Source organism: Pogoniulus pusillus, chromosome 27 (genome assembly GCF_015220805.1).
Source record: "Pogoniulus pusillus isolate bPogPus1 chromosome 27, bPogPus1.pri, whole genome shotgun sequence".
NCBI lineage: Eukaryota > Metazoa > Chordata > Aves > Piciformes > Lybiidae > Pogoniulus > Pogoniulus pusillus.
In genome coordinates this window covers 12,948,645-12,972,324 of record NC_087290.1, presented here as the reverse complement: position 1 = coordinate 12,972,324, position 23,680 = coordinate 12,948,645, and the positions used below count along the sequence as shown (strand labels likewise).

Here is a 23,680-nt window from a genome sequence, read left to right as displayed (position 1 = left end):
ACCAAAAAAAAAGGCACATAGGGAATTCTGTTAATTGTGTTGATGTCTTTAGGCAGAGCTGTGGGACTCTGGAAATGTGACAGTAGGAAATGACTTTGATTGCCTATTTTTCTGTTTGTTGTTTTGGTTTTTGGCTAATTCTTTTTCTGTTGGAACACTGAATTCTGTGCATATGTATATATGAACACAAATTGAAGGCCTCTACCTCCTGGAGTATACAACTTGGTTTGTTTACCTCCACATGATTTGTTTTTGGGGTTGTTATTTTTTTTTGTTTGGTTTGATTTTCTCTCTTTTTTTTTTTTTCTTTTTTCTTTTTTCTTTGTTGGTTTTTTTTGTTGTTGTTTAAGTTCAGTGTGGAGACTTGAAACTTGAATGTCCCTTCCAACTTTTGTATTTAAAACCAAGACAGAAACATTGAAGACTGTTTGGGTTTGTTGTTTTTTTTTCTGGGGGGGGGGGGGGGGGGGGGGGGTTTTTTGGTTTGTTTTTCTTTTTTCACCTGTACAAAGAAATACTGAAGGGTGGTCTTAAAAATTTTTAAGCATTGGTCTGGAGAGAAGAAGAAGAAGAAAAAAACAACAACAAAAAAAAACCCCAACAAAAAAACACAAAACAAAACAAAAACAACAAAAAAAAAAACCCGTGGTGTTTGTTATGGACAATTAACTGTTAAAGTTATTGTAAGTTATCTGTATTTAGCAGAGTATTTTCACCAAGAGTGATCTGAGCTGGAATTGGAGACTATTAGTAAGTTATGTTTGGAAGTTTTAACTTCAATGAAGTAATTATTTTGCTGTGAAAGAGACAAACATCGAATTAACTGAACAAAGATGGTGCAATATCTTTGTTTTTTATGAGGCTCCTGAGAATAAAACCAAACAAAACAAAATCAAAGCAAAACCCAACTTGAAGCATTTCAAATTCACTTGAATGAGGGAAAGGAAAAAAAACAAAACAAAGAAGGTGATGAATGAAAAGAGCCCCAGAAGACACTGGTATGAAAGGTAAAATCTCAGAGGTTGGTCAGTTAATGTGGCACACTTGCTGGTCACTTTGTAAAATGTAGATTTGAAGTACAGTGGTGAAAACATTAAATGTGACATTTGAAAAAGCAGTGGTGGCATCTTTATTTCCTCCCTGATCCTCCATTTGAGAACGAGTCGTTGCAGGCTGGATTGATGCTGTTGCTGGCAAGGACGCGAGGAGGAGGAGCGGAGAGCATCTTGCTGTGAGCGCGGTCCAGGGTCCGACGCGTGTGCGGGCGGATGGCTGTGTGCAGACCTGCACCTGTGTCTTCTGGAGCTGTTCCTTCAATCTCTGAGCTTGGTCCTGGATAAAGGCGAAAGTTGCTGAGGAAATCGAAGTGAGCAATGCAGTTGCACTTTATGGGGAGGTGGAAGGACATCCAGGCAGGGACTGTTGGACTCCAGCTGCAAAGGTCGTGTTGGTTGTTTCGGCCCAGATGTTTCCTTGCGGTCTCCAGCCTGATGCGAAGAACTCCACGTGCAGTGGTGTTGCAGAACGTGACCGAAAATGTCCATGTTTTGTGGGTGTTACCTTTGGAAAGATCAAACAAATTGAAGTCTCTAGTTCAAGCCTCAGGACCTCACAAGAACTAACCTGATAAAGCCGCCTTAGCATGTGCTGTCTTCCCAGAGCTGGCACGGACCTCCTTTGTGACTTAGCTATGTGCCTCTTCTGCTAACCTTCTTCAGAGTCTCTGAGATGAATTCTAACATGTCCCAGAGCTGGTGATGATGAGGCCATCATTGCTTCACAGCTCTCTTTGGCTGAACCAGTTGCTGCTCTTTGCACTTGGTCTGCTCAGTGGATTCTCTTGCAGCACAGGACCACAGAGCAGAGGGACAGATCATTCTGGGCTGCTTGCTGGATGCAGAGCATGAGCACGCAATGACACCACCGGCAAAGGCCACTTTGGGCACCAGTGTACTTTTTAGAGCTCATGGCTAGAGGTCCCAAGGTTAATCTTGTTTGTACAAAGGCTGTTTGGGAATGGATTTACCTTTCACAGTGTCTGTATCAACGTGGGCATGGCGCTGTGCAGGAGGAGTCCCAGGAATCAGCACTGAGGTGCGGCTGCAGTGGTGTGCAGACACCAAACCCAGCTCTAGTGGCGTCTGCAGCCTCAGCCTGTTTGCCACGTCTCATGTACATCAGTGGCGATGAAAAAGACCCTGAGGAGCTGTCTTGACCAAGAGAGCTCCTCTGTAATGTGTCCACACTGGGGGTGAGCTGAAAGTGAGGTCACCACCAGAGCTGCTTTCTCCCAGCGAGGTTAAAATCCGGCTCTTGGTTGTTGAAGTTGCATTTTGATCAGATTGAAGCTTTGTTGATATCAGTGTCAAGTGAGTTACCATCTGTTTTGAGCTCTCTAAATACAGCTCCTGTGTCTCCTTCAATTAATTGTGCCACGGGAAGAGTGCAGGTGTAGAGAGTGCAGATGCTGGCTTTGGATGGTTCGCAGGTCGAACATGCACGTGTCAGAGGGCCTGATCCATGTGTGTGTGCACCTGGGAGGGGATGCAGAGGAGCTAACCAAGAGCAGCTGTGGAGGAGTAAGTTGCTAAACTCCGGTGCAATGTCAGTGACTCATTCAGACCAGTTAAGGTATGGATGTTACAAAAATGCTTTTCTCCTTCAGCCAACTCACTGCTGGCGTGTCTGGGGCTCTGCTGTGGGACCTGCTGGGTGCTTGCCAGGCTGAGCCGAGGGGTTTCCTATTCACTGGGTAGCAGTTTTTTCTAATCGCCTTTTTTTACCCTTGTTTTAGTAATGAGGTCTCGTGAGATCCTTCTCGGACTGTTTGTAACTTTTTAAACGCTCCTCTGTCAAGTGTAACTTGACAGGCAATTCTGGTGACTGTACTTCTGTAATCCTGCTCAGGTATGGTTACTTTAAAACTCTTTGTGACATTGATAAACCGGGGGGGGGGGGGGGGGGGGGGGGGGGAGGGGGGAGAGCTGGAATCCAGGCAGATAATTGATCTCTGATCTGCGTGTACACCTTGGACAACTTCTGTGCTCAATAAAGGCTGGAATCAGACCCACTGCATGACCTGCTTCTGCTCTGACTTGCTGTGGTGGCGCTGAGCTCCTGCTCCGTGGAAGGCAACTTAGTGCGGGTACAGAGACTGGCGCTTGCTCCTAGGTGCAGAAGCGAGAAGAGATGCAGCTTTAAAGCTCGCAGCGTTACGGTGGAGATGAATCATCAGTCGCGGCGGTGCAGGAGGAAGGTCACGGCCGCTGCCTCTTCCTCCGCCGCTGGATGTGCCCAGCATCGAGAGAAATGAGCAATAACCGCGGGAACGGGCGGGGGCGGCCCGGGGCTGCTTGCAGCCGGGGAACGTGGCATCCCACCCCCAGCCCTTCCTCCTCCTCCTCCCTGCAGGCTCCAGCAGCCGCCCCGCAGCGCCGAGGCGGGGCCGGAGGCCGAGGCGGGGCCGGTGGCGCGGCGATGGCGGCGGCGTGTCCGCGGTGGCGGGAGCGGCTCTTCGCGCTCTATTTCCTCTCGCACATCCCCATCACGGTGCTGATCGACCTGCAGGCGCTGCTGCCCGCCGGCCTGCATCCGCCCAGCGTGAGTACCGCGCCCGGGGGCCCGGAGGGCCGGGGCCGGGGATGGAGAGGGCCGCGGGGCCTTGCTCCGCGCAAGAGCTTGCAGGAGCGGCGAGCTTAGGCGGAGCCTCCCGCTGGGTTTCACCGATCCCCGGGCGTTTGTCACAGAGTCTGGGGTGCGGGGACGTGACGGGGGAGAGGCACCCGCGGCGGGTCCCCCGGGATGCGGTGGGCGTTAAGGGCGGCGCAGGGCTCGCTGCGTGCGGCGCCGGGGGCTGGAGCCAGGCGTGCGCGGGGGAGCGCGGTCCGAGCCCGGGGGGGACGGGGGCAGCTCCCCGCAGCGCCAGGGCCGCGGACAGGCAGGAAGGTCCTTGGTGGGCACAGTCGAGGTTGGGCCGGACAGGGCACTCAGACATCTTCTCCAGAGCAGGCTTCGCCAGGGAAGGTTGGCGCGGAGGATCCGTGAAGGATCTGAGCTGCGACTCCGTGGGCGTGTGCCCAGCGTGGCACGCTGCGGGTTTGGCAGGTCGAGGGAAGCCGGCTGGCACGATAAAACCCCTGGAGATGTCCCTGCTGCCATGTGGCATCCAGCACGAACACCCCAGGGATGCTGGCAGTGCTGCCACGTGCTCCTGACGTGGCTGGCACACCCCTGGCACTCCCTGGGCCTCACTCTTGGGCCTCCTTTTCGCTGGCACTGTTGCCAAAGCCATCGAAGGGAAGGGGGAGTGCTGCAGGAGCAGGAGAAGCAGCTTCTCACTCGGTACAAAGCTCTGCTGGGCTGGGGCAAAATTACAGAAGACAAGCAGCAGTAAAGTCAAGCAGCTGGTGGAAGGTAATTAATGGGTTCAAGTCTTGTCTCCAGGGTGAGGTTGGCCAAAGCTGCCTGGAGGAGCTTTACAGCGAGGGAATTTGATGTTTGCCACTAGAACTGCCTGGACAAAGGCTCCATTATGGAACGTGTTCCTAATTAATAGTTAACTAGCGAGCCTCAATGCATATCTCCGTTCAAAGTCCAGCTGGCAGCCGTGCCAGAGTGTACCCTTCTGGGCTGGAAACTAATTGCAGCTCTCAGCCCAAATTTGTGTATCGAGCGGTCCAAGCAGCCACCAACCTCCTGCGCCAGCGATGTGCTCCCTGAGGGAACCAAGGCCAGAAGCTGCCCTTGGACTGGGGCATTTGGTGAGGCACACCAAGTGCCTGCCAGTACCTGCAGCCCTGAGCCCACCTCAGCAGGCAGCAGGAGGGCCTGAGAGAGGAAAGCAGCAGCTGCTGCAGTCAGGGTGCAGGGGCTCTGTGGTTTGTCTTTTTCTGGTAGGAAGTGGCACATGAGGAGGTTTTGGAAAGCAGCTGTACCTCATCCTGTAGGGACCCTGACATAGTGCAGATGGAATAGTTCATGGAAAGGGTTTGTCACTTGGAAAGGTGGTGCCTGGCAGCCCTGAGGTGCAGTGTGCCAAGGTGGGGTCACTTGGTCAGGACAAGAAACAGTGGGAACAAGCTACAGCACGGGAGGTTCCACCTCAGCATGAGACTCCTTTATGGTGAGGGTGCTGGAGCCCTGGCACAGGCTGCCCAGAGAGGTTGTGGAGTCTCCTCTGCAGACTTTTAAAACCCACCTGGATGCATTCCTGTGTGACCTGCCCTGGGTGATCCTGCTATGGCAGGGAGTTGGACTCAGTGATCTTTTGATGTCCCTTCCCACCCCTAAGAGTCTGCAAGGGTGGCTTCACCTGGCTGCTAGGTGAGGGTCACAGCATCACCCTGCTGCACCTGGCACTGGGTTGTTGATCTCTTGTCCTGATCTCTCCCCCAGCTGACAGAGCTGCTGCAATGGTACGCAGCCACCTTCAAGGACCCCATGATGCTGCAGCCCCCGGAGTGGTTTAAAGCCTTTATCTATTGTGAAGCCTTGCTCCAGCTGCCTTTCTTCCCGGTGGCAGTGTATGCCTTCCTGAAAGGTTGGTGTCAAGAGGGGTAAGGACACATCCTGAGCAGCCTGCCTGCCCGGCAGCGCTGCCTGTGCTGCAGAGGAAGTTGACTTACCATTCCCAAACAGGTACGGTGCTGCAGCATGGGCAGTGCTGCGTTGTTGTCACAGGTTTTATCTGAGAAGGCAGCAGAGTGAGCCCTGCTAGAAACAAAGGCTTTGACTGTGGGCCCTCATCAGCTGCAGCCATTTCTATGCAGCCAGCAACAAGGTTTGACATCTGGCAGGCTTCCAAGGTAGCTGAAGTTCTGGGTCAATCCTGTGTACTCACTTGGCTACTTTGAAGCTTCCACTGTTGCCCCAGTGCGGTGCATTTCCACAAGGGCAGATCATTCGCTTGGGTTGCTACAAGTGGTTGGGTTTTCTGCCCATCCTGGAGCCCCTTTGTGGCCTCTCCCGGCAGATGCAGAGGGTGGTGTCCTGTTCGTTCAAGAGCCACCCAGCCCTCCTGGCTTCCAAGTGCTTCATTACTGGTTCCTCTCTGCTTCCCCTACAGGTGGCTGCAAATGGATAAGGACTCCTGCAATTATCTATTCCACCCATGTGGCAACCACCTTGTTTGCCATCCTGGCACACATCCTGTTCCACGACTTCTCCAAGTCGAAGCACCTGGGCCCTCAGACACAGCACGAGCGCCTGGTCCTGCTCTCCATCTACCTGCCCTACCTGCTCATCCCACTCCTCATCCTCTTCACCATGCTCTACAACCCCTACTATAACCACGTGGAGAAGAGGAAAAGGAAGTAGTCTGCTCCTAAAGCTGTATGTCCGACACTCATACTGGTTTTGGTTCAGGCCCTGTGTTGACCTGGTCCTCTGGGACAAACACCTGTCTCACCTGGCTGGCTGCAGCAGCTGTTACCAGAGCACCAAGCACCCACCAGAACATCGAGGTGGGTGGCAGTCCCCAGCCTCCCTCAGACATCAGAAGCAGCTCTGGCAGCTCAGTTCCCTGTGGTGCCTGGGCAGGTGCAGGAGAGAGGCCCTGGCTGCTCTCCCACTGCCAGCTGTGGTACTGTGTTGGCAGTACCAGTACGGTTGGAATGGGAAACGAACTTCCAACCATTTGATGTGGGGGAACAAACTACAGCTGATACTTTTCCCAGGTGACTGTTACAGTACCCTTTCAGAAAGAAATTTGTCTTCCAGGAGCACATTCTGCAAAACCCCTGAGTGATTGTACACAGATTTACAAGGCTCTGGCTTTGGAGCATCTCAAATTAGAATCCTTAACTCTCTTCCTTTGCCTTCCTTTGCTCTGCTTTGATTTTGATTAATTCTGAGTGTCTGATCAGTGGTAAGCCTGTCAAAATCTGCATTACTGGAGGCTTAAAGTCCACTTGGACAGTGAGGCACCCTTCCTAGAGGGCTCTGGAGCACTTCAGGAGCTGTAAACAAGGGTTTGTAAACTTCTCTTCCACAAAATCACTCCTGCTATGGAAATAAATCACTAAAGGCATTAAGTAGCATTTAATCTTCTTAAGGGAATGGCTCAAGGGAACTTCAAGCGACCATGAGCTCACAGAGAGTTCCCACAGTAAATAAAACCTACTACTGCTGGAAAGAAACCCAAGCCCCCAAGAATTTTTGAGTTGTTCTGATCTGCAGGAACCAAACTTGGAGCCTTGTGCAAGATTCCAGGGCCCCAAGAAGGCTTCCCAGCCACTGCCTGTTTGAGGGCTGTGCTGTCAGTTGAAGCCTCCCAGGGCTTTGGGCAGTCCAGCATCTCCTCCTTTGGTTGCTGACAGACAAATACAGAATGCATCTATTGGCACTTCAGTGTGAGCCTTCAGCTGTGAAATGCCACTTTGGTATTTATAGTCTTTCCTGCTGTCGTTGCTGGCTCAGGGGGGTCAGCCTCCCTTTGCAGTCACCAACAGCACCAAGGAAAGAATTCAGCTCTATCATGGCTGGATGTACCTCAGGCATAGCTTCCAGTCCTTCGTTCTGCCCTTTTGAGTGTCTGTAACTGCTCCAAACTGTTAATTGTACATTTCTGGCCCGCCCTTCCTAACTGTGGACAAAACTGATCTGGTCAATACAGAGAGAAGTTCCTGCTGCTCGTGTGTTGTGTCTTTGCAGAGATGGGGAACTGCTGCAGACAGGAAAAAGCACCTGCCCGAGGGGTTGCAGACTCCTGAGGTCATTAATAAAACACAGCAAAAGCCACTCCTCTCCTGGTGCATCCAGAAAGTCTGAGAGCAATAATTTATTTCCAAAAGAGCTGTACAGTTCCAAAAGCGACAGGCATGGCAACAGCAGCATCCATCCAGCTGGGAAGTGAATGCTGAACTGCTGAGTGTACAAATTACAAAGCCAAAAAGGACAGGAACAGTCTTTCCAGCTGCTTATTGCCACTTGCAGTGTCATGCATACTGAATTCAGACACTGCTGTTCATCCAAACCATCTCTTCAGTCACACACACAGTGAAAAATTGCATATTTTGGAACTTCCAAGGTTCTGGAATGGTCAAGTTTCCAAGGTAGTTTGGTTGTTTTTTGTTTTGTGGTTTTCTCTTCCAATGCTTTATTTCTGGAAAATGAATTGGTCAATGAATTCGTTCTGGTCTGCCTCAATTTTGCAGAGAGTTTCATACTCTATTCGGTACCTGTAAGAGAAAGCCAAAGCTCAGCTGCAGTCAGCCCTGCTGCTGGCATGCTTCAGCTCAGCCTTCGCTGAACCTCATTCCACTGACCTCAGACCATTGATTTAAGCTGTCCAGATCCCTCTGCAGAGCCTTCCTACCCTCAAGCAGATCAACAATCATGCTCAATTTGGTGCTGTCTACAAACTTGCTGATGGTGCCTCTGATTCCTACCATTACTAAAGATACTAAACAGAACTGGCCCCAGTACTGAGCCCTGGGAGACACCTCTTGCGACCAACCACCAGCTGATTTAACTCCTTTATCACAACTCCTGGGGCCCAGCCAGCCAGTTTCAGATCCAGCAAAGAGTGCACCTGGCAGTGCTATGGGCCACAAGGTTCTCCAGGAGAATGCTGGTGTCAAAAGCTTTAGGCTGTGGTTCCACCAGCCTTTCTCCCACTCCTGATACTTCTCAACCTTCCCAGTTTCTCAGCTGCCAGCCCTCCCCTGGCATCAGCTAGACCCTGCAGTTCTAAAGTGCCTTCACAAGTCAGCCACGTGGCACCCTGCTGCAGTTTTATTGGTGTCATCAGTGGCATGATCTCACGCTGCCAATGTTTACTGAGCCACAAAGCCACCAGAGGCAAACCTCTGGACGAGAGGCAGGTGGGGCCTTAAGCCAGCTGCAGGCTCCTGCCTGTGCCTCACTCCAGGTAAGCTCTTTGCAGGAGGACACAGCTTCACTGCACACTCTGAACAAGCTTTGACCACGTCCTGCAGCCAAGCACAGAAGCTGGGCTGCCTGCCAGCCCAAGGAACGCCCCAGAACTGTTAAACAGAAAACTAACCTTTCCAGCTGCATTTTCTTCTCAGCTATTAAAGCCTGGAGTTGCTGTTCCTGAGCTTCTCGTTGCTTTGCTATAGACTTCAGCAAATTTCGTGCCCCGATGGCCTGTCAAAAGAGGACAGACTGAAAGACCTGTATGAGGGATGGGTGTTGATTATTTTAACCCCTTTCACTCCTAGCAGGTTGATTTTGAAAGGCTTCAGCCACACTAACAATACAGGAGGGTGACACCTTCACAGTGAACCACTGGTGGAATAGGCAAACAGTCCCTGTAGAGTCTGGGCAGGTGAAAGGGTTTGACACGGCTCAAACTGGGGAAACAAGTCACCAGCTCCTCTGGAAGTACAAACTGATGGCTGCTGCCTGGCCCTACAGACAGACAAGCTCGGGTGGTTCACTTGTTTTTGTCCACAACAAATAAGGGCAGAGGTCATCAGCTACAACTGTGCTAGCCACTAATCTGTGTTTGCACAGCAGCATGGACAAAGCCCACGCCACTTGCAGACACCCAGAAATCCTGCAAGGCAATTTCAGGGGTGATTACAGAGCTATTCACTCATCCCCTCCTCCTGCTCACACAGCCTCTGCTGTCTCTGAAGGACACAGTCCTACCAGGAGTGGTTCAAAAAATACATGCTGCCTTTATGTGCAAGGAGGAACAGTAAGAACCTGCAGTGTGACACTCAGAACGTGCCTGTACAAGCCTTCTGGATGTTAATGTGCATTTAAAAGTCCCAGGCTCTCACGCTGCAGGCAGACAGACAGACAAACGTCAACTACCTGGGCAATACCGACATAAGGAGCTGGATTCTGCCATAAAGGGAGGAAGGGACAGACCTGGACACTGATGCAGACTACAGGAGAGGGCAGTGATTAACGGCACAGTACCTTCATCTTCTCGCTTTCAGCAGCTTTTGCCAGTTGATCGACAAGCTCAATTAAGCTGCCCACGATTTTTTGGAACTCTACTATTTCTGCAAGGATTAAAGAAAACAAAACAAACCCAAAGAATCGTTAATGTCCAGAACAGGCCTAAAGACGCCTAAGGACTGCACTGCAGGATGGAAGTTTCAGTTTCGGTTTGCTGCCAACACCAACGCGTTAAGAATCCCTTGTTGTCAGGCTGTGAAAGAAGCAAGGGAATAGCCCTCGAGTGTCCAAGGGCTGCCTCAAACAGCCCTTCCGAGCTCCTGCCGGTCCTAACCCTCCCCAGAGCTCCTGCCCGCAGCCGGCCCGGCCGGCGGTGCCTAGCGCGGCGCTGTCCCTGCTTCCCCTTCGGACACACGGCACTGCCGGGCCTGGCTCCCGGCAAGGGGACGGCGGCGTCCCGAGGGCTTGGCTCGGCAGGACTTACTATCGAGGAAGGCTCGGCACTCCTCCCGGAGCTGCGCCGTCTGCTGCGACACCTCCGGGTCTAACACCCGCAGCTTGTTCAGTTCGTCGAAGTGGAGGCCAGCCGCGCCCAGCGCCGCCTGCGCCATCGCCCCGGCCACCGAGGGGACGGCGGCGGCACCGACGGGAGCGGCTAGCTCCTCCGGGGACCTCGTCACCTCACGGCACCCGGCCCGGCCGCTGCCGACCGCCCGCCCGCCGCTGCCACGGCGACAACCGCGGCGCCGCGGGGCACGCCGGGAGCCGCAGTCGGCGGCAGCGGCGGGAAGTGCTTCCGGCTCACCGGCTCCCAGCGGGGCGCGGAGGAAATGAGCTCAGTGCGGGGCTGTGGGGCGGCTACAGGTGAGCGGATACCGGGGCCGCAGCGGCTTTGCTGGGCCGTCTGTCGTCGCGGCTGCTCGGGCCGGTGTGTGCACCTCGGCCGGGCCGGTGGCGGGCGGGGCCGGGCCGGGCCTCCCGCCGTTGGCTCAGCCTCTCTTTGCTTTCCCAGGTGCCAGACCGGGCCCCGTCGAGGAGCGCGCCGCAGGCCTCGGCGGGAAGGGAGCCGGAACCCGGCGTGCGGAGCCCCCTCCCCGGCCGCGCTGCCACCCCCCGGTGCGTACGGCTTCGATGCGTGCCGCCGCCCGGCCGCGCCGCTCCGGTCCTCTGCAGGCCTGGCTCGGTGGGGCTGGGCTCCGGCCGCTGCCCTACCGTGGCCACCACGACAGAGGCTGGGAGTGCCGAGCCCCGGGAGCAGCGGTGCTGTCGGGCCGGGAGGGGCGGCGGGGGTTAATCCCAAGGAGTGCCCGTTTGGGCAGCGGCGCCGGGCAGGGGCGTTCAGGGTTTGGGGCTTTGGGGCGTTTTTCCTTCTTATGGAAGCTCTCTCCCCTGGGCCGTTTCCTGGTGCGGTGTCCGGGCTCTTGTGTCGCTGTTCCGCCGTCCTGCCTCCCACACAGGGCCGGAAGGAAGGGACAGAAAATCTCTTGCGTTAAGGGGGGCAGTTAAGGAGTAGATTCCTGTTTACAGCCGCAGCCGAGCAGGTTTCTGGCTCAGGAACACGCTAGAGTGCGATAGCTCAGCCTCCTGCCCCATCGGCTGCGAGGGGAAAGCTCTTCCCTTGCCATTCAGCTCTGCCTCAAACAAGAGCTGTGCTCTGCTGGGAAGCTGAGAGTGGATTTCCAGCTGAGGGTTTCAGCTTTGCCTGTGGTGTTGCGTGGTGGTTGCTGAAGACAGCAGGAAGCGAAGAGGGCTCTTAGCGTGTCGCCGGCAGCCGCGGCGCTGAGCAGCTGCTGCGCTGCTGTGGGAGTTGCGTGGGGAGCGGCTGGGTGCCGTTTGCTCAGAGCCTGTGCAGGGGTGTTCATAGGAACGCACCGAGAGTGACTCCCCTCTGCGGTGGCCTTCCTGGCTTTGTTGCAGATGGAAGTTTCCAGGCTTCTGTGTTGATGGTGCACGTTTCTGTTCGAAGGGCCATGGAGCTGTGACTGCCTTCGCCTCGTGTTCCTCCGGTGACTTGTGACCCTTTCCCCACCACGGCGGAATCCGTCAAGCCCACGCTCTGCAGAGTTGTCATCTACCTACAGAAGGAGATGTCAGGGGACACCTGTCTAACCACCACCCTGTGTCCTGCTGCGGGGCCCAAGCCCAAGCCCTGCAGCTTCAAAGGGGGCAGCCTGGGTAACAAGTACGTGCGGCTGAACGTTGGGGGCTCTCTCTATTACACCACCGTGCAGGTGCTGACCCGGCACGACACCATGCTGAAGGCCATGTTCAGTGGCAGGATGGAGGTGCTCACAGACAAGGAAGGTGAGGGGGTGTCTTCTTGGATGTTTTGTAAACCTGCTGGCCTTTGGTGATGCTTAGTTAAATATTTCAAGACTACACTTGACTAAGGATGTAGGGAAGGATGTATTCCCAAACTGAGTTGGAGCATTACACAGCAGACTCCCATTGTGCCAGCAGTCATCTGTGCTTGATAAAAATGTGCTCTTCTGTTGCCAGAATTAATCAGTGGAGGGACTGGTTCCCTGTCCTTCCATCACAGCTGGGAGGCAGGTTGTTGATGTTGCTAGAGTAGTGTGTGTGTTGTCCTTTGCGTGTGTCATGGAGTGGCATCGTTTGAAATGCCCGAGTGGGGAGGGCCATGCACTTTTCAGCTGTAAAATTCAAAAGCCTTCCTTGCTAGGTTAGAAATTCTTCTTTTCCTCCTCCCAGTAGCGTGTTCCACTTGTGGCTTGCAATGCTGTGCCAACCTCGACGTGTTCCTGTGTGGCCTCCCCTGGGTGAATCTGCTTTGGCAGGGGTGTCTGGACCCGATGATCTCTGAAGGTCCCTTCCAACCCTTAACATTCTGTGATTCTGAGACAAGTGTTAGCCATCAGTCCAGTCAGATGTAACCTGCTGCTGGAGGTGATAAACTGGAGAGGATAGAACAAGAAGACCAATGGCAGCAGTGGCTATGAGTGCTTTCATTTTCCTCTAGTACAGCTTAGGAGTGAGGGGTGTGGTGCTGTGGAGAAGAGGCTGGGAGGGGCTGGCAAGCGTTTAACCTTTTGGTGTTTCAAGCATGAAAATGCTCCTCCACGTGCCCAGCTTACAGCAGTTTAATCTTGATGCACAGCAGTTTCTTCACTTAAGCTTGAAATAGCTCCTTGTGGAGCCTGCAGATCATTTAAAGCAAGTTCCCTCTGAGCTGGCTGACTCTGGGGCGTGACACAACTAAATCCCCTTAGTCCTGCACTTCTGTCTGGGAGCCTCAGCTAGTATGGAAAACAAGGCTCATGTTCTGACAGCTGCAGTTGGAGAATCCAGCAGTGGTTTAGCCTCTTTTCCTGTGGTGTTTTCTGTACTTAGGTCCCAAAATAACACTTCTTTGCCTGCCTTCCACGTGATGGAAAAGTTAAGCCTCTGCCTTCGTGCATCCTGCATTGCTGTTGTCGCCGGCGGGTCAGACATCCTCATCCTGTTTCCTATCAAATGTGACTTCAGGGAGGTTTTCAGATGGCAGCAACTGCCTATCTACTGCTGTTTCCTGTGCTGCATCCCTTCTCTGCTCCTTCCTGCTCTGGCTCTGTCCTGTTCTTTGCTCCTGTTTAGGAACTAGAACAGTTTTTCTTCCCCTTACTGGGATTTCTGAGCTACTCTGCCTTTCAGCACCATTGGAACACTTCTCTCACAGTGAGAAACAGTAGAAGGTGTGGTTGGAAAACTGCCAGATCCCCCTTATCCCAATTTCCCAGAACTTATCCCAGATCTTGTAGCAGACATTTGTGAATGCTCCCTTCAGGTCTTTCCTTGACTTAGTGTGAGTTTCTGATTGTCCAGCTTTAGGCTGGAGCACCTACTCCATTCATCCCCATACCAACCCAGAACTGCCCCATGCTACTGGGAGCATGACAAACTTCTAGCAAGCAGCAACCTACCTAAGAATAAGCTTGCTCTTTTTTGAGGCCTTTTTTTCATTCATGCTGTTGTGTAGAAGCTTGGGCAGTCATCTAAGCAGTTTTAAATTGGACTTCCTGTAGCAGTCACAAAGGTCCTTTCCTTTAATCAGGATCTAGTACAGAAACGAATCAGGGCTAACAATTCTGGCCAGGCAGCCCCTGACTGATCAGCTGGTACAGTGCAGTCAGGTTTCTGCAGCAATTTTACTGTCTTGGGATAGGAAGTTGAGGATTTTTAGCCTGAGGCTTTTCTTTTGGGGTGCTGCAAAGCAGTGAGAACTCAGAGGAGGGACCAAAGGAGTGGTTCCACTGTCAGTTTCAGTCCTGTAACCAACTGCAGTTTGCTCAAGGTCACTGAAGACTTCCACTGAATGAAATGGGAAGATCGTCTTGTGCAGCCTTGGGAACTAGCAGGCTTAGTTAACCTCTCCGAGGAGCTTTTCCTTGCCCCCTAGTGCTGAGCTGATGGAAATGATGTGATGGTTGTTTTTCAGGCTGGATCCTTATAGACCGCTGTGGGAAGCACTTTGGCACCATCCTAAACTATCTCCGAGATGACACAATTGCACTGCCAAAGCACAGGCAGGAGATCAAAGAGCTGATGGCAGAGGCCAAGTATTATCTCATTCAAGGCTTAGTGGACATGTGCCAAGCAGCCCTGCAGGTAAGAAACAGAGGTAGCCTGTGGAGGTTTCTTTTTGTGACTGTTTTGATTATAGCATTTTACCTTAGAGAAGCCTGACAGAGTATTTCATGGCCTTAGAGATGGCATCAATTAGTGCTGCCTTCTAGGGACAAGAAATCTCCCTCCTGTGTCTGGGGAGCAAATGAAGGTAACTGGTGTGGTTGCCATAGCAGCACAGAGCTTTCCCCTTGCATCACGGGATTTGGGAATATGGCTGGAGGGGCTGGAGAAGACAGCAGCAGAAGATGTTAGCTTTAGCACTTATCTCTTGAGTTTAGTTCTTCACTTTCTTCTTTCTTTCAAACAGGACAAGAAAGACTTGTATGAGCCTGTCTGCAGCATCCCCATTATCACATCTCCAAAAGAAGAGGAGAGGCTGATAGAATCATCAATGAAAGTAATTGCTTTCCACAACTATCCAGTGGGTCACAGACACTTTACTAGATGTATTCAGGCACAGAACTTAACTTTTCTCTCCTTTTTTGTTTCTTTTCTTCTCTCAATAGCCTGTTGTTAAGCTGCTTTACAATAGGAGCAACAACAAATACTCCTACACCAGGTATGTCTGTGTTTTCCCCACTCTAATGGAGTTTCCTTTTGCCCGTGGGAAGTGGAGGAGGATGTTGTGTGACATAACCTGAGTGTTTCGTTGGGTTTTGGGGTTTTTTTTGGTTGATTTGTTTTGGTAGGTTTTTTTTGCTTAAAACAGTGCTCTGCTGTGGACCTGAGTGCAGTTATTCTTGACTGATGTGACTCTAATTGGGGGCAGAACACCACAAGCTATCTGTTGCAGCCTAGTGTTCAGTTGTGTGAGAAAGCTGAACAGAAACAAGGGCCAAGAAGTAACGATGAGGCCATCAGTGTTGGCCCAAACTAGAGAGGACTTAGGTAATGGAGCACACACTGCTGACCAGAGCATCACCTCCTCAGTGCAAAGCTAATGCATTAGATCCCTGCCTCATCAGTTCTGCATGGACCTCTGCCAGCACTCCTGCATCTGCAGATGAAGAGGTTCTTTATTTTCCAGTGCCTCTGTGTGAATCCAGTACTGGGTTACAAAGGAAACTGCTCACAGGAACAACCCAGTTAGGGCTCTGCAGAAGGCCCTGCCTTTCCTCCTGTGCAAGTAACATTATTTATTCAGTTTTATACTGTCACTGTCATGAGCCCTTCGTTGTGATGCTATCAGAATGGCTTTGGATTTTCCCAAAGCAGTCATTGAAGTGATGAGAGCAATCCCTGATGCTGTGCAGCATCCTTGCTTTCCGCCTTTCCAGTCAGAGATGCAGTCTTGGAAGCTCTGTTCTCTGGACGAGCTGATTGTCTACCTGTCAGAAAGATGGATTCTAACAATCATGGTGCTGCAGGTAGTCAGGCAATGCTACCTGTGGGAGTGCTGCAGCACAGCCTGGTTTGCAGCAGACTTAATTCAGTGTCTGTTGGGCTCGTCCAGCTTAGGGCAGGATGCTAAAGCAGGCACAGAACAGCACATTAGTCACCCTGGGTCTGGAAATGCAAATGTAGCAGTAATGAGAGCATAGAATGCTGGATGCCAGGGGATGCTGCTATCTCAGCTAGCTGTAGGGTTCTAATTATTCCTTGTGCATGAATCTGAATGCTTTGGTGGTGTTCAGATGAGGCATCTTTATTTAAAATCCTACACTGGCTGCCAGCAAGCAAAGACCTCCCCCCCCCTTATATTCTTCCTAATCAAACAGCATAAAAGGAGCTTTCTCAGTCATGTTGTCAGTGTGGCCTAAAAACAAATGTATGAAGACTTCTACATTCATTTCCCAGCTCTGCCACTTGGCAGAGGCTGAGATTGCTCACTGGCTGCACCTCCAGACTGCTTTACAGATGATTCCTGCTAGACCTTGCCTGGTTGCACATCCTTCTTCTTTTTATTTATATGTGAACAGAACTACTTCTCAGGTGAAGTATTTGATGTTGAGCCCAGTCCAGCAGTGTCTGGATCCACAGGTATTTCAGAGCCTCTCGCAGCAGCAAAGCTGCTGCATGCAATGTCCTGTCTTGCTCAAAAGCAGCACTTGAGTGTGGTGGGTTGAAATTATCCCCAAAACAAAATCACCAGGCTAGCTCAGAAGGTTTGGAAGCAAAATGAAGGTGTATTTTACAAGCAAGCATAAAATACAATGTGTATGTACAAAATGCATGATTTACAATTCAGAAATAACAAGGGGCCTTGGACTCTGTGGGCTTGTGCTGGTAGTGAGCTAAAGGAGCTGCAGTTGGCCTGGGATTTAATTGTCTTGAGCATCAGTCAAGAGATAGTTGTAGGTAGTTGATGTAATGGTTTGCCAAATTGTGCTGTCGTTATTAATTACAGAACTTGACCTCTAAAGGCTGGTGTGTGTGCTCATGGGGCCCACAGCACCTTATTTGTATCTGAAATTGGCTGTTGCCCTCTCTTTTCTTGGCAGCATATGGCAGTGAGTCACTGCTTGTTTGTATCCTGCAGTTGGAGCAGTGCTTGGTGCTGGGGGGGGGACAGGCAGCGCCGTTCGGTGGAGGTGGCTGCCTGACAGCCCACGCAAAACACCTCCCGCCTCTGTCTCTGTGTTGCAGTAACTCTGATGACAACCTGCTGAAGAACATTGAGCTCTTTGACAAGCTCTCCCTCCGCTTCAACGGCCGAGTCCTCTTCATTAAGGATGTCATAGGGGATGAAATCTGCTGCTGGTCTTTCTATGGCCAGGGCCGGAAGCTGGCCGAGGTCTGCTGCACCTCCATAGTGTATGCTACGGAGAAGAAGCAAACCAAGGTAGTGGAGATTTACCCTCCTCTCTTACCGTTTGAAATAAAATCGGGTGGATGAGACGTTGCAGGAAGACACAGATTTGGTGTAACTTGATGCAAATCGCTCAGGGTAAGAACTGTTGCTGCTTGGGAAGGCTTTAACAGCAGCTCTCCTGAGCAGTGGTTGGGGTCGCTGCTGAGTGACGCCCAGGTCACTTGGCCAGCTCGCTGCTAAGGGAGGTGCAGGATGAGCTGGGGGCTTGCTAAAGGGTGCTGCATACTGGACAGAATTCAGAGGAGACTAAAGATAGCAGCAGGTTTGAAGAAGGTAATTCTGAGAGCGTGTGCATTTTAGCAGATTTTAGTCTCTTTGAGTTGATGGACTTTGTGTCCCTAAAATGCCTTTAAATTCTGCTCTAATTAGGTGAAGTAAAGATCTAATTCTAAGCCTAATTATGCCTACATATGTCTACTCCACTGCAGTTACTTTGTGCTGTGTTTCACTTGCTCTGATGTAATCCTTGTGTGTAATTGGACTAAATGGTTGTGTCTGGGAGTATAAATTTCTCCAGAGTGTTGGAAAATACATGACAGAGGAGAAGGCTGAAGCTGATCTATCCCAAACTGAATAACTGAAGTGGGGCACATGGAAGCTTGAGCTCAAATACTATTTAGAAATGTGCTATTTTTATTAACATTGTGCTTTTAGGTGTGGAACTGTAGAATAACTGTTAGAAGTCCAGCAGGAGTGTAGGTTGCCAGTAATAAGCCTGTCTTGTTCCCCACATTGCCAGCTGTTCTTCTCATAGTCCTCCTACCTCAGATTTTGGTGGTTATCTAAAGACTCTTGTTTTCAAGCACTGTGTATCCTAAAGAGATGAGTTAAGTGCATGAAAATAGGGTAGTGATTTGCATGCTAAATCAGCAGAGCTGCCCTAGCTTCAGGACTTAACTGCTGACTGGCAGTGAGGTGACCAGAGTCCAGCATGAGCATGGAAGACTCAGATGCTGAGGGTCCATTCCTCTCTTAGGAATGGGACTGCTTTGCTCACCTCTTGTTTACAGTTGGTTTACTCTTTGTAGTGTGTCTGCTGTGGCTCAAGTCACTTCTGGGTCTGTTGTAGATTACTCTTTGTAGTGTGTCTGCTGTGGCTCAAGTCACTTCTGGGTCTGTTGTAGATCAGGAGAAGGAGATGTGCTGTGTTTTGTAGGTCGAATTCCCCGAGGCCAGAATTTATGAGGAGACACTGAATGTCCTGCTGTATGAAACTCCTCGGGTTCCTGATAACTCTCTGCTGGAGGCCACGAGCAGGAGCCGAAGCCAAGCGTCGCACAGTGAGGATGATGAAGGGTTTGAGCTCCGCGACCGCGTGCGCCGCATCCACGTGAAGAGGTACAGCACCTATGACGACCGCCAGCTCGGCCACTAGCTCCTGAGCAGAGAGCATTGGTGTCAGGGCTTGGGAGGGATCAGCTGCACTCTGTGAAGCCATCTTCCTCTGGCTTCTTGGCTCCCTGTTGAAGCAAAGAGGCGTTTGTGCACTAGGCAGCGCTGAAGGCCAAGGGCTTGGAGAACCAAGAGGTCAATTCTGCATCATGAGCTTCACAAACAGACCTGGTCCCTTCTCCTGCCACATCAAGAGTGGAGCTTGGAATGCTGATCCTGACAGTTCCTGGCTGCTCTTGCATATCAACGACTTGCTAATTGTCTTGCTTCCTGTGCCAAGTGCTGCTCTTCTGGAGCTGCTGTGTCTGGGGAAGCCTGTTCCAGACATCTGCCCTTTTAGGGGTTTGGGTGATGGAACTTCCAGTGTTTAAACTGAGATACTTAAGAGGGGATGGAGAGAACTGGAACATGACTGCTGTCAGCAGGCACTGCACCTGGGAGCTTCCAGAAGCATGGAGCTATCCAGCAGTCAGGTGCACTGCACGTGTGATTTCTCCCATCTCTTGTCCCCAGTACAAAAGTTGATGTTCTGAGGTAGCTGTCTTTAAAACTCGTGAGTCAAAGTCTTGCAAAGAGGTAAGACCCAAGTCCTCCAAAAACCTTCCCTTGTGGGAAATGAGGAACTTTGAAAATGTATACAGCTGTGTAATGATTTGTCTGGGGAGCTGGAGAAATTTGGTGTGGTGGAAGAAAACATTTTCTGAAGGCAGAAAACCTGAGGAACAGCCTGTGGCAGGGTTGCCTTTGTTTAGGATTGTGGCAGCATCATCCTGTTAGTGTCAGCAGTGGCGTTCTGGGGAGCTGGGTTTACATTTCCTCCTGTGGCCAAGAAGTGCTTTTTGATGTTAAATTCCTCAAGCAGCAGGGCAGGAAAAAAAAAAAAGGCAGTGACTGTGGAAGTAGAAAATGCTCACAAACTGAGGAGTGAGTTCAAGCTTTGTGTTCTGAGTCCCTTCCAGAGCAGAGAAGTTGAAGTGGAAAGAGAAGAGTCACAATAGCCTTCTTCTGGCATGAAACTGCAAGAGGCTTTGGACAAGGAGAGAAGTCCCTGAATCTTCAACTGAAATAATGACTTCTGTTCAGAGTGCTTGACTGGGTGCTAATGGTTAGGAGCCTTCCAGAACGATGGAGTCAAGGCTGCTCAGCAGGTTGGGTCTCTAGGAGTGGTTTCAAGCAGAGCATGAGAAGCTGTCGCCGTGTTTTAGCTTGTTTGTTTGTCTCTTCCAGCTGCAGGTTCAGGTTTTACCTCTGTCACAAACGGTTAGTTCCATCATGGTGCCTCTTGAGCTGCTTTGACCAGTGGCAAATCTGCCTGTAGGTTTTTAAAGCAAATTATTGCAAAAACCTGACAGGAAAAGAATCCCAAATTAATACAGTGAAGTCCTGAGTACAATGAAGGGGGTAGATGGTTTGGCAGTGACAGAGTGGGGACATTTATTTTTCCCACTCATTTAGGCTTTTGGAAATGGAGTTGTTGAGGCTTGGTGAGAAAACATAATGGCTTCAGACTGCCAGGGTTTTACTGGCTGGCCAAGCCTCCACACATGGCAGGCAATCAATACTCCTCACATTCAGGAGGCAGCATTGCCACGGTGCTGCACCTGCCTGTTTCTGAAAGGCCTCTTTAAAAACTCTAATAACCTCTTCTCTCTTTCTGTTGCTCTCTGTAAGCTGTTGTTTTCCAGCTGCTTCATCTGTTGTGCCAGTGAAAATACAGCTGCTGAGATTCTTTGACAAAGACTTCTGTTTGGTTTCTTCCTTGCAGTCCCACCAGAGTATGATGTGGGGCTTTTTCCCCTCCACTGATACTGTTTAAATTCCACTGTGGTGGGTGTTTTGAAGCTACCAGCAGAGCCTGTAGTGACAGAGTCTTTGTGTTCTACTTAATAGCTTTAAATGATTCTCCTGTACCTTTTTTTTCCCCATCTGCCAGTTAAAATACCTGTGTGGCACTTCTGAGTCTTGGCAGAAGAGTTAGTCTGGGTTTGTTTTTTGTTTTCCCTTGTTCCCCTCCTAGTGAATGTTGACAGATTAAATGGTGCTGGTAGCCTTTCAAAATTGTGGCTTAAAAAAAAAATCTAAGTAGAAAAACATCATCTTTGCATTTCTTTTCCCAGGGGAGAACAGGTATGAGGAGTGGAAAAGAAGTGCCATGTCCTTGTGCTTGCACTCTGCAGTGCGATTCTGTGCCCCTAGGGATTCGTAGTGTGAATTATTACTCAGAGAAAAGCTTCTGTTTTGGTGTAGTTTACTTTTCCCAGTCTTCTCCTTGCCAACAAGTAGTATTAATTGGAAGATTAGATTAATCTTGGAAACAAACTGTTTGGAGAGCCATCTGGGTTGTGAGAATCTTTTTTGAAAGTGCAAAAATAACTTCTTGATTTGTGTAGATTGTGAAATATCAGTGAGAACCATCAGCAGTCATGAATGGAGTTTAAATATGTACAGGTAGCCTTTCAATTTCACCTTCTGTTATTCCCTTCTCTGCCCTGGATCAGTGCTGACCACAAAGCCTCTGCTTTCAGATCAAGATGTGACTAAAACTGGGATACAGTTAAACAATGCTTGGCCACTGCAGGCAGGACACTGTTGGTCTGTCGCTTTATGCAACAGTAATCTCATTGCATGAACACTAAAGTTCTGTCACAAGAGATTCCAGAGCCATGGCTTTGGTCTTTTTTGCTCCTGATAAGATTTCCAGGATGTGGCTGAGAGTTCCCAGTTGACTATGACTAACAGTTGTAGGGTTGCCTCCACTGCTGGGCAGATAGGAATGGAAGGAATCGGAAGGGGTGTTCTGGGAAGTGTGCAGGCGCAAGGCTAAGATACATAGTGTTGGAGATCCCTTCCTAGGTGGGGCTCCTGTGCTTAGGTTCCTGAGGAAATCTGTGGTGCCCAGGGCCATTTCTTAGCTGAGTGTGTAGTCTCAGTAAGTGTGAAGTTAGGCATAGATGCAGCCAGCACTTCCACAGCTCAGGACTGAACGTTTTTTCTGGTACAAGTGGGCTTCAGCACTGGATTTTGTCTGAAGAACTGCTCTGGAACTGCTGCAATACATTCAGACTCCTTTCCACCAAAGTCATGGCATTTTGACTGACACAACCTTGGTACTTCCAGGACCTGATCACTTTGAATACTGTAGTTTTGGTGTAATACATGCTTTGTATTCTCATCTTCATCACACATGACTTAATTAAAGGCTATAAATGGTTTTGGCATGAACATATTTTCACCACCTGGTGTGATGGAGAAGCTAAAGGGTAATGCAGAGATGAGCCCCAGCATCCTGAAGCTGTCCACTTGAGGAGAGCCAGGAGCTGTGCTTTGTGAGAGTCCTTTCTGCTGGCTTTAAATATCACAAATTACAATCCTAGTTCAGACGACAGAGACTGATAATTAGATGCAGTTCTCTACAAGTTAGAGAACTTGCAATGGCTCCATCAACAGCAGCTGCAGTGGATGCATTTGCTGCTGTGCCTTTAGGAGGAAAAAATGCCTTCTGGCACATAGAGTGTGGATTCTAACCTCAACAGTTACATTCTTAGCTCCTGGAGCTCTTTTTGTCCTCTTCCCTCCTGATGGATGTGAACTTCTACACATTCCAGTGGTGCATTAGCAGGCTGAGTGAAGGCATTGCCTGGCAGCCCCACACGAGGACTGGGAGGAGGGGGTGCCTGTTCCTGTGAGTACCAAACAGTCTCAGTCCTTCCACAGAGGCCAGTGTGGTGCCTGGAGTGAGTGTTGGATGTTCAACAGCTTTTCAGTATCAGTGTTAATTAGGCAATAATGTCAAAAGAGAGAGTTCTGCAGGGTAGCAGCCTCCAGCTGCCTGATAAATGCCGAGACAAAGCGAATGTTTAACGTTCACCTTGACATTTAATTTTTGGAACAGCAGACATTTATCCTATCATAATGTTCCATTCCACTGACTTTTTATCTCTTGCACTTCTTGGTTAAAATATAAAATGCCTGGCTGTGATGAGGAGGGCTTGGGAGGAACTGGTGCTGTGGTGTTACTGAAAAGCTGTGTTCTGCTTGGGGCAGGCAGTGCTTGTTGTGTGCTTGATTGGAGGTTGTTGGGGTTTTTTTTCCCTTTGAGTTTTTTTTATTCTCAGACATAATTCACTCTAAGAAATACCAATGAAGTGTACCTGAACTGGATATATCTGGGCCACCAGTCCCTGTCTTAGATGATATCCTCTGACAATCCTTGGCATGAAATTCTTACAGCTAAATTTCACGCCATCCATTCCGTTAGGAGAAGTGAGGTTTCATTGAGAGATGAGCTGACACGAGTCTCTTTCCAGCTTTGCCACTGACTGGGTGTCAAACAGCAGCTCCCTCTTTCTGCATCTGCACAATTTATCCTCATCTCTAATAAAACGGTGGTAAGACTCTCCTACATCTGCAGGATGTTGAAGCTTCGTTTGTTTAATAATAGCAAAGGACCTTGGATTTCTTTAACATTTTATATCCAGAAGGGAGCAAATCTGATTGCTGATCTCCAAACTGGCATTCTGTGATCCAGCTGTTTTTCTTACAGCATCAGGCTCTGGTTTGTTTTTATGTCTAACTTCTAAGGGTCAGGCTTATGGATAAAATAGTTAATGCGGTAACCAGGTTAGCTCTCAGTTAAAGTGTTTTCTCTTTTATCAGTGCATTAAATGGAACACTAATTTGGAATAAAGTGTTGTGTTTTGTTTTCTGGGATATTTCTCCAGCATCATAACTTTTATTTTTATTCTCGATCTCTGCACTTTTGTTCTGCATTGTAGCTGTGACCCATTTGGGACTCCTGAACCACAGAAAGTCTGTGTCAGCAACTGGCTTTGGTGTTACACAGGTCTCTTGCAAGTTTGTAGGAGGTTATCAGAGTACTTAAAGGTGCTCAGAGCTAACTGGGCTGCATTTTTTTCTGGACTTCTAATTGCAGAACAGTTCATTGGCTGCTGTGGGTTTTGATGTGTGTGGAGATAA

The 23,680-nt window shown here is 50.1% G+C and overlaps 3 protein-coding genes across 3 annotated transcripts; 2 read left to right on the top strand and 1 right to left on the bottom strand.

Moving 5' to 3' along the window:
• The first annotated feature begins 3,155 nt into the window (after positions 1-3,155).
• TMEM97 (transmembrane protein 97) lies at positions 3,156-7,627 on the top strand. Its single transcript, XM_064166524.1, has 3 exons — positions 3,156-3,600; positions 5,395-5,539; positions 6,065-7,627. The coding sequence occupies exons 1-3, from the start codon at positions 3,289-3,291 to the stop codon at positions 6,313-6,315; spliced, it is 708 nt and encodes a 235-aa protein (XP_064022594.1). The 5' UTR covers positions 3,156-3,288; the 3' UTR covers positions 6,316-7,627.
• Positions 7,628-7,743: 116 nt separating this feature from the next.
• On the bottom strand, positions 7,744-10,627 carry IFT20 (intraflagellar transport 20). The gene is made up of 4 exons (XM_064166534.1): positions 10,358-10,627; positions 9,892-9,977; positions 9,005-9,108; positions 7,744-8,177 (listed from the first exon to the last, which is right to left on the bottom strand). Exons 1-4 carry the CDS (start codon positions 10,482-10,484, stop codon positions 8,096-8,098), a joined length of 399 nt encoding a protein of 132 aa, XP_064022604.1. The 5' UTR covers positions 10,485-10,627; the 3' UTR covers positions 7,744-8,095.
• A 28-nt stretch (positions 10,628-10,655) lies between these two features.
• TNFAIP1 (TNF alpha induced protein 1) lies at positions 10,656-23,413 on the top strand. The gene is made up of 8 exons (XM_064166523.1): positions 10,656-10,737; positions 10,886-10,989; positions 11,840-12,177; positions 14,309-14,478; positions 14,807-14,896; positions 15,006-15,058; positions 17,086-17,281; positions 18,468-23,413. The coding sequence occupies exons 3-8, from the start codon at positions 11,961-11,963 to the stop codon at positions 18,684-18,686; spliced, it is 945 nt and encodes a 314-aa protein (XP_064022593.1). The 5' UTR covers positions 10,656-10,737; positions 10,886-10,989; positions 11,840-11,960; the 3' UTR covers positions 18,687-23,413.
• Positions 23,414-23,680: the final 267 nt, after the last annotated feature.